Source organism: Neoarius graeffei, chromosome 4 (genome assembly GCF_027579695.1).
Source record: "Neoarius graeffei isolate fNeoGra1 chromosome 4, fNeoGra1.pri, whole genome shotgun sequence".
NCBI classification, from domain to species: domain Eukaryota; kingdom Metazoa; phylum Chordata; class Actinopteri; order Siluriformes; family Ariidae; genus Neoarius; species Neoarius graeffei.
In genome coordinates, this window is record NC_083572.1 from 23,115,969 (window position 1) to 23,134,299 (window position 18,331).

General features: G+C 42.5%; 1 protein-coding gene across 14 annotated transcripts in view; it reads right to left on the reverse strand.

Annotated features, from left to right (window-relative positions):
• Window positions 1-18,331, reverse strand: part of LOC132884940 (protein unc-80 homolog) — a 382,632-nt gene that overhangs the window by 218,295 nt on the left and 146,006 nt on the right. For all 14 annotated transcript variants that reach the window (XM_060919046.1, XM_060919045.1, XM_060919050.1 and 11 more), the window contains 4 exons: window positions 18,078-18,241; window positions 3,221-3,429; window positions 1,738-1,782; window positions 1,172-1,278 (listed from right to left, as the gene is read on the reverse strand). In XM_060919046.1, coding sequence (XP_060775029.1) covers window positions 1,172-1,278; window positions 1,738-1,782; window positions 3,221-3,429; window positions 18,078-18,241 — 525 coding nt within the window. The remainder of the gene's footprint in view (window positions 1-1,171; window positions 1,279-1,737; window positions 1,783-3,220; window positions 3,430-18,077; window positions 18,242-18,331) is intronic.

Sequence of the window (18,331 nt, forward strand, 5' to 3'; positions counted from 1 at the left end):
CCACGCGGACACGGGGAGAACATGCAAACTCCACACAGAAAGGCCCTCGCCGGCCACGGGGCTCGAACCCGGACCTTCTTGCTGTGAGGCGACAGCGCTAACCACTACGCCACCGGGCATGGGCAGATGCATTTCCAAATTGATAAGACAGCAGTGATTGTGGCCTACCCAAGATCAAAAAAGGTGTGAAGCAGTTCCTGGGCCCAGGTGGCAATTGTCAGAGTGGACTTAGCCATGTGAGCAGGCTTTTTCCAGGTAAAAGCAGCTTTGTATGGAGGCCCACTGTTGCATTCTCCTGACTTTTCTCTCCCTTTTGTTCTAAAGAGTGGTGTGTCAGATGGAGAGCTGGGGGCTGTTTTGTCCCAGGTGGTGGAGCTGGAGGAGCACCCTGTGCTGTACATCAGGAAGCGCCAGGTAAGAGAGAGCAAGTATAGCACAATAGAGAAGGAGTGTCTGGCCATCAAGTGGGTGGTGGCCACCCTCTGATACTACCTACTGGGGCACCCCCTTTGCCCTTTATTCTGATCATGCCTTGCTCCAATGGCTCCACTGCATGAAAGATGCCAATGTGCAAATCGCTTGTTGGTATCTGGCACTTCAGCTGTACAAGTGTGAAGTGGTCCACAGGCCAGGGGCACAGATGGTAGTGGCTGATTACCTCTCATGTGGGGGATGGTGAGGGGATATAAGTCAGCTGCAGGCTGGACAGCTCCTCAGACTAAAGCTGTGCCAAAAGCCACCTGTCTCCTGAGTGCGCTTTCCCACCACACACACACACACAAGGGCTATACACATATAGTATATATGGTGATACATATCAAATATGTTGTCAAGAATTCTGAAATGATACTTGTGTCCTATTGCTCACTCAGGAACATATGTGGAAAAATTACTGACACCCCAAAATAATACTTAACTGAAAAACAAATCTTATTTAAAACATCTATTCATTTTGAACAGCTCTCAATCACCAGAAACTGTTGTATGTCACATCACACTGGTCACATCAGTAAGGTAGTGGATATAAAACAATAATAGGAACATTACAGGAAGAAAACATTACATAAAGAGACCCAGTGCTGTTATTATTTCTAAAGAAGGTTTGCATGGAAAAAACTGAAACAATACATACAATGCTCATAATTCTTTAGCTCTCATTTCAATGTCTCACCTTGGAGCTCTGCCTAATGAAGGAAAGTCTATCCACTGAGCTGATGTCCAAGAGGTCCTCCACACCATCAGCCAGGCCTGACAGCGATGAACGTTTCAGCCAGTTGCCTGCACATGTTGTGAATAACAAAAAACATGAATGCCCCAAAGAAAATAGACCAACTCAATTTATAATGTGAGTTATTATTTGACTTGTTATAATAACTCACAGTTATTGTTAACCTGTTACATACATATCTTCTATATGTTTGCTAAAGCACTATCTATAAAAAGGCAGTCTGGGCAGCGTGTGGTTTAGACGATAATTAGTTCAGCAGAAGCACTTTCATACCTGAGTAATGAGCAAATAAGCAACATGGAAATGGAAATGAACCTGGTTGATATAGGGGAAGGATAACTAACACACACACACGGCTTGGACAAAAACTGTACAGCCCATTTCACACACAAAAAGCTTACTGTATACACATAGCTTACAAACATTCAAATTACATTAAAAATATCCCATATAATCTTTATTTAGAGATCTGTAATGATCACAAAATATACACACACATACACACATACGTAGGATGGAGAGAGTGAATGGAAGGCGTACAGTCCTACGGCATGCTGGTGACAAAAAAGAACACAAAAAAGACAGATGAGAATGGGTCTGGATCTCTGAAATTTCAATACACCAATGGTGCATAAGCCATGTGCATACAATTCATTTTTAATTTCTAATAAAAGTTAAAATAAGCAGCTTTAAAAAAAATTTTAACATTATTTACTATGAAAAAATAAGTTTAAAGGTCTTACAAGCCTGGATTGCCAGGTGAAGCACTGGTCTTACAAAATGTGCACATGGCTTAAAGATTATGTAATGAAACATGACAAGTCCCCAACAAATCACACACAACAATGATGAACCAGAATAAGTGATAACAACAAAATGTTAAACTAGAAGGCTAAAGTTCATGACTGAACTTTGATGTTGGCTTGATGGAGCCTGCTAAACAAACTAAAAGGCTTAAATTATATGTGTTTTGTTTATCATTTATTTTAAAATGTTAAAAATGGTTTTAATGTGTAAAGGTTACAATGTTAAAGGTTTATAATGTGTAAAGGTTAAAAATGTTAAAAGCATTTAAACATGTTTAAACTGTTTATGTGAAACCAGTTGGATGTTAGGGCATTGCTAGTTGGGCTATCCCAGGTGGTTGCTAGGCTAGGGTGCTACTAGGTGGTTGCGAGCATACTCAAGTTGGTTCTTAGGGTGTTGCTAGGGGGTTGTTATGCTATCCCAACTGATTACTGGGGTGTTGCTAGGTGGCTGACCTGGGGTCCCAGGTGGTTACTATAGTGTTTCTAGGAAGTTTCAATATGCTCCCAGTTGGTTGTAAAGATTGTAGCTAGGCAATTGCTAAGGAAATGCAGCTGGTTGCTAGGGTGGTAACTGGTTGTCATCATGGTCCAGCTGGTTGTTAGGGTGTTGTTTTGATGGCTGTTATGGGGTTCCAGGTGGTTGCTATGATGTTTATAGGAGGTTTCTATATGATCTCTAGTGGTTGCTAGGTTGTTGCTATGATATTGCAGGTGATTGCTGTGATGTTGCTAACAGGTTGTTATGATAATCCAGTTGGTTGCTAGGGTATTGCTAGATTCCCCATGTACTAGATAATGATTAAGCCTTATGTCTGTGAAACCTGTGGTTTTGGAGTACTGCTACATGTCACCCATAATTCCAATATTTTCCAAAGGCACAGGCACTTTCCTGTATGGGATCTGTACTCATAGGTATGTATACACCTGTGCTGAATTTAATGGCTCCATGTCAAAATCTTCAACTCATGAAAATGGTACAAATTTTCCAGAAGAGGAGGAGAATGTTGGCTCTTTCAAGCTAGCAAAATAACAGATAAGCAAGACCCAACTATTAATCCAAGTTTAGAAAATTAAATAACATCATACATCACGCACAACAAATATCCCTGAGTCATAGGCAGTCAATGAGTTTTTAATTCTAAGCACATTAATGAGGGTAATTGGATGTCACATCTACACACACCTATAGGAAGTTTTAGTTTCTTGCGCAGTGAGATGCGTCGGGAGCGGGAGCGGGAGCGGCGGTCCATGGTGGTGCCCGAGTGGGCAGTAGTACACTCTGATGTGTCCTGTTCTGATTGGCTGCTGGTGTCACTAGCAGCACTCTGAGACTTGAACATCTTCCTCCAGAAGTCCTTCCTTCCTAATAGAGCTCCAGGTATCTGCTCCTCACTGACACACAAGCATATTCAGGCATGCAAACTGGTCAGGGGTGAAAAAGGTGAGAAGGGTGCATGGACACACGGCACATGCGCAAAAATACATTTCGTAGTCTATGTTACAAAAAAAATTGCAACCAGTGACATCTTGAATTTAATACAGTACAAAATAACTTTCCATAAACATGTCTTAATAAGTTACTGTTGAGTGGCCGGTAAATTGTACCATTTATTTGTCAGTGGCCAGTAAAGTTTGATATTTTGTGAAGTTAATTTTCACCCCTGTGTACAACACAGTGGGCTATTTACAAAAAGGTATATATTGCTGCCTGTGCTATCTAACAGACCTACCCCAGAGGACACACCTGGCCAATCCCTGTCTGTCAATTTTCTTAAAGACATCACCTATGTGAAATCAGGGGCAGCTCTAGAAAAATATTTATGGGGTGGCAAGAGGGGGGCAGGAATTTTTGAGGGGTGGCAACGTATTACAGACATCAGTATATATACACATATATACTGAATTTAATCACAGTTATCACAGTTTGACGACAAATAGTATGTACACACTACAAAAGGGCACGGGCTGCCATTTACAAACTCATACAGACAAACTTAATCTCATGCTTTTATTGTTCACGAAGAACACACATTCTCAGATGAGGTCTATACCGTTTCTGGACAGTTTTATACTGTATATGCAAAAGAACAGACACTAAAAAACAACAATAACAACACTGCTTCAAGTTCAGCATGATTTAAACCATTTACACCAGTGTCACATTTTATAGTTTTATTTTCTCATGCTTTGTAAAGGCTCACCAGTGAGCATAACATGAACTTGCCATGCCTACAACAACTGAATGCGGCGATTTCCATGTTGCTCAGCAAAACGCTTCACAAATTTATCAAGATCTAATGCTTTTGTGCGCTTTGATTCAATGGTGAGTACAGCCAAACTTGATAGTCTCTTTTCTGTCATAGTCGACCGCAAATAAGTCTTTATGAGCCTGAGAGATTAAAAACTTCGTTCACAGGATGCACTGCTCACAGGCAAGACAACCGCTATTTTACACAACCTGAACAACTCAAAAAAAAAAACAAAACATCTTGGTATGGGTCCAAAAACTGAGTGAACTCCATGAGAGTGGTAGGACTCTCCTGTTCCCCCTTTTTTCTGTCTAGTACTCTCCTCGTCTGATGTAACTCATGTTTAAGATCCTCAATATTTGAATCATAAGCTTCAGCCAATAGCAGAACAGCCTCCTCTCTCAAAAAAGTTGGACTTGACGGATTTAGTGCCTGGACACCCTGCATAATGTTACAATTTGTGTTAGAAAATATTTCTCCAATCATGTTATCCAGAACTGGATAGTACACAGAGACACAAAAAGTGTGTTTGCTATCTGAAGGCATGTTTGGCTACTTCTTTTATTTTTGCTTGAACACCTGCATGTGCCCCACGCTTCACTGCTGCGCCATCGTAGCCCTGTCCCACAAGGTTTTTCTTGTACTCCAGCCCATGTTTCTCAAGGAAGCATATAATCTTGTCACTTAAGGCGGTGGCATCCAGGTGTTCTGCCACTTCAAACTCCAGAAAGCTTTCATGAACCACACCGTTGTAAAAATATCTCAAAACAAATGACATTTGCTCTTTTTTCTGAACATCTTTAGTTTCATCAACAATAACTGAAAACTGCTTGCTCGTTTTAACTTCCTGGATGATTTCCTCTTTGACCATTGCAGCCAAGCACTCAAGTATTTCATTCTGTATTGTTTTACTTGTGTATTTTGCATTTTTAGCTTGTTGTTCAAGTCTTTTTTTAATGATGGGGTTATGATTACCCAGCAAGTCTAACATAGAAAGAAAAACACCCTTTTTTTCCAGTCAAGAGACTCCCTGTGACCCCGCTGTGCTATGTTTTCTGTGGCTGTTAGAACTAAAATTTCAGCTAATGTTTTAACGTAGTATTGATTTTAACAAAGTTATCACATTTTTACAATATATTTATCATGTAATATAACATCACGTAATTTCATGATACGAAATTATCACGTTATTTCATGATATTTTCATGTAACAACGTGAAAATACCTTATCAAGAAATAACGTGAAAATATGGTTTAACGTCCTAGGCTAGGCTACTTCCATTAAAAGCAGACGGCCTAGCCTAGCCTACTGTTAGCCTGGCTAACGCGACTTCAAAGCTCTCCGAGCTATTGAAAACACCGAGCAAAAACATGGCTGAATCCTGAATGACTCCTATTTGTATAAAAAGGGGACTACATAGGTGGCAAAACGTAGTGTTTTTCCTGCCATGGAAGTGCACTTGTATATTGAAGAGGAAGCAATTTGCATTACAGCCTTGAATGAGGATTCAAAATGGCGGCTCAGCTCAGTTTTCCCTTCCTCCTTCAGTATACAAGTGCGCTTCCATATTTATGCAGGAGGGCTGATAGAAGTGGCGAAACATTTTTACTTTTTATCGTTTCTTTCACAACTTGAATACGTTGAAACAAAAAATTATGACAAACTAACGCCGCTTACACTAAAATATCGAGGGAAATTTGTAATAAAAACTTTACAATCGGCAATTTCGACGCGGAAATTCTCGATCGGTCGGGTTACCGGAAACACACTTTTTTTTTTGGCCTTACATGTATAGTTAGCTAAATAACGTTCTCCAACCTGATTTTTATCCTCTCAAAATCAGCATCGCAACTATGCTAGCACTGTTCATTCATTATAATTTCATTTCTTGATAGATAGTTAATCAGCTTTTACCTCTGTCCTCCCGTGTCTCCTTTCCTCGCGACTCCTGGCTCCCTCGCTTCGCGCCTCTCAATTTTCCAAAACAACCAATCTCTGGCGTTATCTCGTGCTGCATTCGCCGCAGTCAGACATTGGAAATTCGCGCACGTAAATGTCATATTGGCCGTAATTTTTCTTTGAATTCGTCGCTGCCAACTGGGGTGGCAGCAGGGGTGGCAAGGCTCTCTTTTAGAGTGGCATTTGCCACCCTATGCCACCCCGGTAGATCCGCCCATGGTTATTCACCCCCGAGTGCGCTGGAAACTGTTCCATTGGTATGTTCAGATCCAGTCGCGAGATGAGGTTGCCAGATCTCTCTATAAAAAGGTGACTTTGCGGTCTGAATCTGTGGAATATTCGTAAGCGAGGACTGGCAACCAGCAGTGGGTTGCGCACCAGCTGATCAGAACTCCAATGGAAAAGAAGCGTGTGTTAGTAACTGTTTATCTCGATTGGCTGTAACCTTGTAAATGAAATGTTTGGCAACAATAACGTTGTAGCCTGCCTACCCCTCCCCCCCCCGAAAAAAAAACTCTTTGGATCTACACGATTCACACAAGTGACCTATTTTGGGACCAAAACAGCGAATTTCGCCGAAAGGTGAGGAGTTTGCATGTGTGATACTGCAACAGATGCTAATCAGGTTAATCAATATGGCTCTTGAAGGCACATGGGTGGAGGCCAATTGATGGCAGCAAGGCCGACAATGGGGGAGGGTGATTCTTCTCACACTAGGGAGTCTGGTGGGTTTCCTCCAGAAAAATTATTTTAAAAATGGCTTTGAAATATGCAATATCCAAGCATTAGGCAATAAGCAGCTTATTTTTATGGCATTTGTATTGCTATCAAAACTTGCAAGTGGATTGTGTATCTGCTGACAGTTAATTACAGCACATAGTAAGTGGCTGACAGCACCGAGCAGTGTTCATTTTGACGGGGCAATGACCTTGACATACATTAGTCTTAGATCATTACAGACATTAGGCTCTTATATACCTATACTAGAGTCTATCAGATACAGATGTAGATTTTAGATACATTAAAACACTGGGATATTTCCAACATATGGATCTCTTTACAAACCAGTATTATAAAGGGAAATTTAAGCATTAGGCCTAGATTTTGTAAATAAGTTATAAAACATGATATCTAGTGCTCACTGTGCAGAAAGCTTTCCCTGGCTGATCTTTCACAGGCTGTATACACGGAAATGCAAAGACCACTCTTTATTGAACTTCATTTTAGAATGCACATGCTTTCTTTTCTTTGGTGTATTTGTACTTGGTCCATCATAACCTGACATGATTACACAAATGACCGATCGTGTGCATGAGATATAAATTATGTATGATAGAGATCAATAAAGATTAACTTACATATGTACATGCATGGAATGACAGCAGTTGTCATAGGCTTGTAAACTTGCAGGCCCTGTCAAAGCAATTGGAAAATGTTGGCATGTGCAGGCCCTATACGTGTGTGTGTGTGTGTGTGTGTGTGTGCGCGCGCGCGCGCGCGCGCGTGCGTGTTTGCGCACGTGTGTTGTTAATAATCAAGGGTAAAATTTGCTCTGGTAAAATTTGCCCAAATTAAATTAAATTTCAATATGCGTGTAACTGTCATATAACAAAGCCTTCTGCCAAGTTTGGTGAAATTCCTCCACAAATTATGAGAGGGGTTGATTTCAGAAGAACATGAAATTGTCAAAGTACAAGTTATTTAATCAAGGGTCAAAACTCTGGTAAAATTTTCACAAACGAAATTAAATTGCAATATGCGTATTATTGTCATTTAACAAGGCCTTTTGCCAACCATCAAGAAATTCATCAAAAATTGTGATAGGAGTTGATGTCAGAAGGCAAGTACGCCTTCATGAAATTGTGAAAGTGCAAGGTTCTTAATCAAGGGCCACAATTCTGGTAAAATGTGACCGAATTGAACAAAATAGCAATATGCATACTAATGACATATAACAATGCCTTTTGCCTGGTTTGGTGAAATTCCTCGCCAAATTGTGAGAGAAGTTGATTTCAGAAGGAAAACACACTCTCATGAAACTGTCAAAGTATAATTTTGTTAATTAAGGGCTGTAACTCTGTTAAATGTGACTGAATTTAATGAAATTACAGTATATGTATTAGCGACATATAACAAAGAATCTTGTCAAGTTTCATGAAATTCCCCTAAAAATTGTGAGAGGAGTTGATTTCAGAAGGTGCGCACCCTTCCTGGGAAGGAAGGATGGACTATGGAATACAAAGCACATGGCTCCTCACAAAGCAAGGAGGGGGAGGAATTTGGCAGGTAGACTACACTCCACAGTGGACAGATGGATGGACGGATTCTTAACAAGAATTTAAGATATCATTTGTCATGCATGTAATGATCTCTTGCACGGGACTGTAATAGATGGTTTAGCAGAATTCAAAAATTAAAAAATATATATTTTTCTGTTTTCACCTGAATGTTTCAATACCCAGAATGCAATATGGAAATACATAATTCAAGAATTGGGAGTCCCTCCTTAGATCTATCTCTCAGGACCTCTGAGTGACACAGGTGACATGCGACATCTCCTGTTATGCCATTCCAGGAAAAAAACAGCTAAACTTTTTTTGTGATATCTTGAAAAGAAACAACTGGATTTTTAAACACAAGTGAGAATTTCATCTCATCTCATTATCTCTAGCCGCTTTATCCTTCTACAGGGTCGCAGGCAAGCTGGAGCCTATCCCAGCTGACTACGGGCGAAAGGCGGGGTACACCCTGGACAAGTCGCCAGGTCATCACAGGGCTGACACATAGACACAGACAACCATTCACACTCACATTCACACCTATGGTCAATTTAGAGTCACCATTTAACCTAACCTGCATGTCTTTGGACTGTGGGGGAAACCGGAGCACCCGGAGGAAACCCACGCGGACACGGGGAGAACATGCAAACTCCGCACAGAAAGGCCCTCGCCGGCCCCGGGGCTCGAACCCAGGACCTTCTTGCTGTGAGGCGACAGCGCTAACCACTACACCACCGTGCCGCCCCAAGTGAGAATTTATTTTCTAAAATGTTCTGCTGTGCAACCTATCAAACTGCACACCTTTCCAATCCAGCAGAAGATGGATGTTTTTACAGGCAGTTTGGAGGGATAATTCTGGTCTGAGTTGCTCCATCTTAGCATTTCATCTCAACTTGCTAATTTTAATATTTGCATACAATTGTGTGCATAGATGCTCATGATACCTACAGTTGTTTGGAAATTGTTCCGAAGGAGTGACCAGACATCTGAGGCCTTGGCTGAGTTGCTTGGATTTTACCATGGCATCAAAGGCAAAAACATACTGGTTCTAAAAGTAGGTGTGCTCCCAATTAACTCCTAATTATGAGAACTGGCCAATCAGTAATTTCTAAAAGCCATCATACGGAGTTCTGGAATCTTTCCAACGATTTAAAGAGACAATCAACTTGGTGTATGTAAATTTCTGACCTACTTGAAATTCACATATCATGAATTAAATGAGAATGAACTCTATCTTTATTCACTTGTTTTAAAATTACCTCAGAAGTGAACAAAGTAACTATGGAATTTAATCACTTATCTAGCGAATATGTGATATCTGAAATATGTGATATGTGATTCTGTAGCACTACAAACTAATCAAAAGACTTTCGGGTAGGGAGATGATTCTATAGGTGAAAAAGATTGAATGTCCTTGACAAACAGACATTCTGTGGGATGGAAACTGTAACAAGAGTGCTTTGAGAGCACAATATCCCCCGCTGACAACCATGCCATAACTCTGGTAAAATGACCTGAAATGAATTGAACGAAATTGCAATATGTGTGTTACCGACATATAACAAAGAATCCTGTCAAGTTTCATGAAATTCCTCCAAAAATTGTGAGAGGAGTTGATTTCAGAAGGTGAGTACCCTTCCCGGGATGGATGGATGGATGGATGGATGGATGGATGGATGGACGGACAGACATCGCCACGACATAATCCCTCTTTGGGCCTTTCGACCAGCGGGGGATAAAAATTGTGAGGGAAGTTGATTTCAAAAAGCAAGCACACCTTGATGAAATTGCCAAAGTACAAGTTTGTTAATAATCAAGGGCATAATTCTGGTAAAATTTGCCCAAATTAAACGAAATTTCAATATGCATATAACTGTCATATAACAAAGCCTTTTGCCAAGTTTGGTGAAATTCCTCCACAAATTGTGAGAGGAGTTGATTTCAGAAGAATGTACACTCTCATATCAAAGTACAAGTTATTTAATCAAGGGTCAAAACTCTGGTAACATTTTCACAAATGAAATTAAATTGCAGTATGTGTATTAGCGTCATATACCAATGCCTCTTGTCAAGTTTTGCGAAATTCCTCCAAAAATAGTGAGAGGAGTTGATGTCGGAAGGCAAGCACATCTTCATGAAATTGTGAAAGTACAAGGTTGTTAATCAAGGGCCACAACACTGGTAAAATGTGACCGAATTTAACGAAATTACAATATGTGTACTACTGACATACAACAATGCCTTTTACCAGGTTTGGTAAAATTTCAATTGTGAGAGGAGTTGATTTCAGAAGGAAAACACACTCTCATGAAATTGTCAAATTATAATTTTGTTAATCAAGGGCTGTAACTCTGGTAAAATGTGACCGAATTTAACAAAATTACAATATGCATAGTACTGACATACAACACTGCCACTTATCAAGTTTTGTGAAATTCCTCCAAAAATTGTGAGAGGAATTGATTTCAGAAGGAAAACACACTCTCATGAAATTGTCAAAATATAATTTTGTTAATCAAGGGCTGTAACTCTGGTAAAATGTGACCGAATTTAACGAAATTACAATATGCATATTACCGACATATAACAAAGAATCCTGCTGAGTTTTATGAAATTCCTCCAAAAATTGTGAGAGGAGTTCATTTCAGAAAGTGAGCACCCTTCCTGGGACAGACAAACAGACATCACCATGATACAATCCCCCTTCGGGCCTTTTGGCCAGCAGGGGATAAAAGCTTTGTTGCAACCATGTCAATCAGATTTTACTAATGATACTATTTATACAAGTAGATTATTATTAACTCTTTCTACCATCAAGTCACCATTACAAGTTCATGCATTAGTGAGGAGCTATATGCCATGATATTGTGCGTCAGTAACAGTGTTGAGAGCATAAGCTCTCAAACATGGCCACTACATTTCCCATGAACCACAGCGCCCTCTGTCTCCAGCTTATTAAATACACCTGTCACTCATTTCCACCTTAATCAGCTCTGCTACTTAAACTCCGCTCTCACTCACATTCAACGCGAAGTATCGTTCAGTGTTTATCTCCTGTCATACCAAGCTGTTTACTTTCTGCCTGCCAGTTCACTATTCGACCTTTGTTTACATTTTCCCTGACCTTGTCTCTTAGTCTCGCCTCCGACCTTCCGTTTGCCAATCGACCGACCTCCGCCCGTCTCTTTGACCACGATTCTAGTCTACTGTTTTGACTTTGTCTGCAGTTTGCTTCTCCCGCTCTCCCCTGTGCCTGCATCTATAAGTGCCTGCACCCTGACAGGATACTTCAGTACCAATGGATGTAGCAGAGGAGGTGAAGCAGACTGCTCTGAACGCTCAAGGGCGCCTCTTAGGAGAACACCAGTAGATGCTCAGTGACCCCAATACCAGGATGGCGCAGCTTGCTGCTGTGATGTCACGGGCCCTCCTAACGCGCCCCACATCCTCAACGAGCTCCGCTTAGGCTTCTCTCACTACCCGAGAAATACGCCAACGATGCTGCCGGTTGTAAGGGATTTCTACTCCAGTGCTCCCTGTACTTCTCATCACTCACTGGTATAACCGAAGAACAGAAAATCAGTAAGTTTCTCTCACTGCTGACTGGTAAAGCGTTACAATGGGCTAGTTCTGTTTGGGAGCGTGGAGGTAAGCACACAACTTCGTATGACCGTTTCCTAGAATTATTCAGACGAGTCTTCGATCATGAACCAGAGGGTATTAAAGTCAGAGAAAGTCTGCTGACTATCAAGCAGGGTATGAGAAGAGTTGCAGAATATGCCCTGGACTTCTGAACCTTCACTGCAGGCAGGGGTTGGAATGAGCCAGCTCTGAAGGTGGTCTTTTGCCAAGGTCTCCGCCCGGAAGTATTAAGCAAGCTCGCGTGTAGAGACGAATATCTCACTCTGGATTCTTTCACTGATCTTGCCATCAAACTGGATCATCTAATTAACAATCGACCATCTCTACAAAATGCTGCCACGTGGAATCTTACCGGCCAACTTCTATCATCGCTTCATTGGGGGCTTTAGCACTATCGCCACACCACTGACCTCCCTCTTAAAGAACAACGCTGCCGGTTGTAAGGGATTTCTACTCCAGTGCTCCCTGTACTTCTCATCACTCACTGATATTCAAAATGCCAGTTTTATTGAAGCTATCATCATTGGCACACGTGCTCTCTGCATTTGTTGACTCAGGGGCTGAGGGGAATTTCATCAACAGCTCTATCATCCAGAAGTTCAGTCTATACACTAACATACGGCAGAGACCATTCAGCCTCAAAACTATCGACGGAGAGCCCATAAGGGACAGACTAGTCACTACTCGCACATCCCCGCTGCACATTCAGGTGGGGGCCCTCCACTCAGAACTCATCTCGCTTCTGGTCACATCTACAGCACACCACAACATAATTCTGGGGTATCCATGGCTTCAATTACATGATCCGTGGATCTTCTGGCAACACAAGGACATTCCCCAATGGTCACCCACTTGTTTCCAAAACTGCCTACTTCGTCCCCAACTGACCCTCTCCTCCACATCCGTGGAAAGTCCCCAGCCTGAGTCACTGGACAACGTTCCCGATTGCTACATGGACTTGAAGGGGGTCTTCAGCGACAGTAAGGCTTGTAGCCTACCTCCTCATCATACCTATGACTGTGCAATCGATCTCCTCCCAGGTACCACTCCACCTCGCAACCACATCTATCCATTGTCCCAGACCGAGTAAACCGCCATGGAGGAGTATGTACAAGAAGCCCTAAACTGGGGTACAGCCACCCTTCCACCTTACCTGCATCGGCTGGCTTCTTCTTTGTGAAGAAGAAAGAAGGTGGTCTCTGACCATGTATTGATTATAGGGGCCTCAACCAAATCACCGTGAAATACTCCTATCCTCTTCCACTGGTGCCTTCAGCCCTTGAACAACTATGTGCTGCAATGATCTTCTCCAAACTAGACTTACACAGTGCCTACAATCTGATCCAAATCAGAGAAGGGGATGAGTGGAAGATGGCCGTCAGTACCACTGCCGGCCATTTTGAGTACCAGGTGATGCCGTAAGGACTTTCTTCGGCACCCAGCATCTTTCAGTGTCTGATTAATGATGTGCTCTGAGATATGTTGGGGAGGTATGTCATGGCTTACATCGATGACATCCTGATCTACTCCCCAGATGAAGAAAGTCATCTCAGACATGTCAGATTGGTACTCTCCTGTCTTCCCGAGAACCACCTGTATGTGAAGGCTGAGAAGTGAGAATTCCACATACATTAGATTTCCTTTTTGGGGTATATTATCAGTGCTCAGGGAGTCAGTATGGAGCAGTCCAAAGTATCAGCTGTCACGTCCTGACCCATGCCCTCAATGTTTTCTGGGCTTCGCCAACTTCTATCAATCATCGCTTCATTGGGGGCTTTAGCACTATCGCCGCACCACTGACCTCCCTCTTAAAGAACAGACCCTGGCACCTCCAGTGGACTCCAGCAGCCAAGGAGGCCTTCAAGAAACTGAAGGCCGCTTTTACTACGGTCCCCATACTTCAGCATCTCAATCCCGCTGAACCCTTTATAGTGGAAGTGGATGCATCCGAGAGTAGGAGTAGGAGACATGCTCTTGCTCTCCCAGTGCTTTGGAGAGAGGCCCAAACTTCACGCAGTGGCTTTTTTTTTTTTAAAAAAAAAGCTCACACCTGCAGAGAAGAACTATGACATTGGCAACAGAGAACTACTGGCAATTAAGTTAGCCCTGGATGAATGGAGACATTGACTGGAGGGAGCCACGCACCCCTTTGTTATCTTAACTGATCATAAGAACCTTGAATATCTCAAGAAGGCAAAACATCTCAACCCACGCCAAGCTAGATGGGCACTGTTCTTCACATGTTTTAATTTCACGAGATCCTTCTGTCCCAGCACCAAGAACACCAAGGCTGATGCACTGTTCAGAATGCACAGCTCCTCTCCACACAACTCAGAGCCACACCCCATTCTAGCACCCAAATGTTTTGTTCAGGCCATCACATGGGACTTGGATAAGGAGATAATTCAATGGAATCATAACCTCGGACACCTCCAGAAAACTGTCCCCCTGGTCTCTTGTATGTCCCACATAACCTCAGAGGTAGGCTCATTTCTTGGGCTCATGCATCTCCCGCCACTGGTCACCCCAGCAGCCACCACACACACCAGCTGCTAAGGAACAAGTACTGGTGGGAGGACATCTTGACAGAGATCAATCACTTTGTTTCCTCATGTTCAGAGTGTGCCCAGGCCAAGGTACCAGGAACCCCACCCACCGGAAAATTATGCCCCCTCCCAGTACCTTAAAGACCCTGGTCTCACTTGGCCATCAATTTCATTATCAACCTACCTCTGTTCCAGGGCAACACAACCAACCAGGTCATTGTGGACAGATTTTTCAAAGCCCTCAGACTCATCCTGTCACTTGGTATTCTCACAACCTTCCAAACCATTGAACTCATTTTCCAGCATGTGTTCAAATATTTTGGCATCCCTGAGGACATTGTCAGTGACCATGGGCCTCCGTTAATCTCCTGACTCTGGTTGTGTTTTATGGAACGATTAGGAATCTCCTGCTATCACCTGCAATCCAACAGCCAGGTTGAACGGGCCAACCAGGAAGTAGGGTGCTTCCTAAGGATCTTCTGCATGTGGAACCAGGGGGACTGGGCACAATTCCTCCCATGGGCAGAGTATGCACAAAATTCGCTCAAGCATTCAGCAACACAACTAACCTTCAGTGCATACTCGGCTACCTGCCCCCGGTTCCCATGGGATTATGCACCTGTTCAAGTACAAGCAGTCAATGACTGGTTCTCATGGAGCCAACAAGTATGGGAGGAGATTCACCAGAGAATTGAAGTAGTCAACGCCAAGTATAAGCAGTACGCTGATAAACACAGGAGCAAGAATCCAGAATACTCTCCGGGTGATCGGGTGTGGGTCTCCACTAAGGATCTGAAGGAACCCAACATGTGCAAGAAACTTCAGGCCTGCTATATTGGACCACATAAAGTCCTCCGTCACATAAGTGAGGTTCCATACAAACTATAGCTCCCACCTCACAGCGGTATAGCACCTACGTTTCACACCTGAAGCCATCCATCCAAGGTCCACTGTCTGAGAACACTCCCTCCTAAGAGCCCCCCCCAAACATAGAAGGGGAACCCATCTACAAGGTAAACAAGATCCTAAACTCTAGACGCAGACAAAGACAACTGGAATAACTGGTAGATTGGAAGGGCTACGGATCCAAGGAGCAAAGCTGGGTATGTTCTAAGGACATTCTGGACCCTTTCCTGATGCAGGAATTCCACAGCCAGCACCCCAGTAAGCCTGTACCAAGAGGGAAAGGGCATCCCAGAAAGAGTATAGCTCCAAGAGGGAGCTCCTGGGGGGGCTCTGTTAGTAACAGCATTGAGAGTGTAAGCTCAAAACAGCCTCCAAACATGGCCATCATGAACTACACTTCCCACAAACCATAGCACCCTCTGTCTCCAGCCTATTAAGTACACCTGTCACTCATTTCCGCCTTCATCAGTTCCGCTACTTAAACTCCACTCTCACTCACATTCAACACGAAGTATTGTTCAGTGTTTATCTCCTGTCATATCAAGCCGTTTACTTTCTGCCTGTCAGTGTGCTATTCAACCTTTGTTTACGGTTTCCCCGACCTCGTCGCTTAGTCTCGCCTCCGACATTCCATTTGCCAAATAAACCAACCTCTGCCCGTCTCTTTGACCACAATTCTAGTCTACTGTTATGGCTTTGTCTGCAGTTTGCTTCTCCTGCTCTCCCCTGCACCTGCATCCGTAAGTGCCTGCACCCTGACACTGTGGGATGGAAAAAATATTACCTAGATTGAAAGGCTTGTTAAGAAGAACTCTGTCATTATTATGAGCTACTATCGCTTTCAGTATTACATGTCACATTCTATCAGATGTTTAAGGCAGATTCTCAATGATAACTTTGAAACTATTTAATGGCATAGTCCCCAAATTATATATAAATTTGCCATTTTTGTGTCTGTTGGTCAAACTGCTTCTAGTTCTTAAAATTTTAAGACAAGTATAAACATATATCATTACAAAGTAAAGGTATTTCTAAATCATCCAGGAGATATAAAAGGATGATGAAAGCCAGTGTATATCCAATTTTTGTGAGATAAATAATGTATTTCCAAAAACATTACATCTGTTTGTTAAGACAGAGGTAATTTTAATACAATAAAAATTTGCAACTGGTAGCTCCAACATGGGTAGCAAGGTGGTGTAGTGGTTAGTACTGTCACCTCACAGCAAGAAGGTTCTGGGTTTGAGCCCAGTAGCTGATGGGGGGGGCTTTCTATGTGGAGTTTGAATGTTCTCCCCGTGTCTGTGTGGTTTTCCTCCAGGTGCTCCGGTTTCCTCCCACAGTCCAAAGACATGCAGATTAGGTCAATTGGCTACTCTAAATTGCCCATAGGTGGGTCTGTGTACCTGCCACCAGATGAGGGTTTGGGTCTTTCTGGTGTGCTATAATCACCCAAGAGAATTCATGGAAGCTAGTTGATAGCTTCCTGGATCACCGACCCTCAACTATGAGGATGGCAACAGACAGAGCTCCAACATACCCTCGTGCTAGATTTGTTTTCTCAGACTGCTGGTGTCACATGTCAGTCAGATGCATATCCAGTAGAAAAACATATATTTAATGATATATTATTTTAAGGATAAAACATGGTAACTGGGTTTGATGCCCAGCATTGTTAACACACTCATATCCTAATTGACTTGCCAAAAATTGAATGGTAACATGAAATGTGTGCAATGAAAAACTGAATTTGAGTCTCTTTTGCCTAGGTGTATGTGAACGATTGGCCTCAACTGTGAAAACTGGCTATTAGTTTAAGGCAGAGTGCTTCAACTATTTATTAAAATACCTATGAATAATATTTAGTGTAACAATTCACTTGAAAATCACTTTTTTAAAGACCTTCATAAACAATACAAAAATCCTCTAAATTATATGATATAATGGATTATTCTGATGTTATATTATGTTATATTATGATTAACATAATATGTTAATCATGTTATCTCATCTCATCTCATTATATCTAGCCGCTTTATCCTTCTACAGGGTCGCAGGCAAGCTGGAGCCTATCCCAGCTGACTACGGGCGAAAGGCGGGGTACACCCTGGACAAGTCGCCAGGTCATCACAGGGCTGACACATAGACACAGACAACCATTCACACTCACATTCACACCTACGGTCAATTTAGAGTCACCAGTTAACCTAACCTGCATGTCTTTGGACTGTGGGGGAAACCGGAGCACCCGGAGGAAACCCACGCGGACACGGGGAGAACATGCAAACTCCACACAGAAAGGCCCTCGCCGGCCCCGGGGCTCGAACCCAGGACCTTCTTGCTGTGAGGCGACAGCGCTAACCACTACACCACCGTGCCACCCTTAATCATGTTATGTTAAATATAATATGTTAATATGTTAAACATGTCTCTTTTACTATTTGTGTCATGTAGTAACCTTTTTTGTGCAGTTGGCTTGGTCTCCTCTTTGTCCTCGGTTTTCTTTGTGGCATTCAGTTTTTCTGCACTGTCCAATAGGGCACTTAGTGCCACACGGCGAAATACATTACCGTGTGATTCTTTGATAAATTGAACCAGTTGTCGAATGTCACAGTACAGGCCCTGTTTTTTTTTTTATGCGAACGGTGTACATAAGAGAGAGAGACAGTGAAAGGAAGGAAAAGAGAAAAGACAAGCTTAGTGATAGGGTGC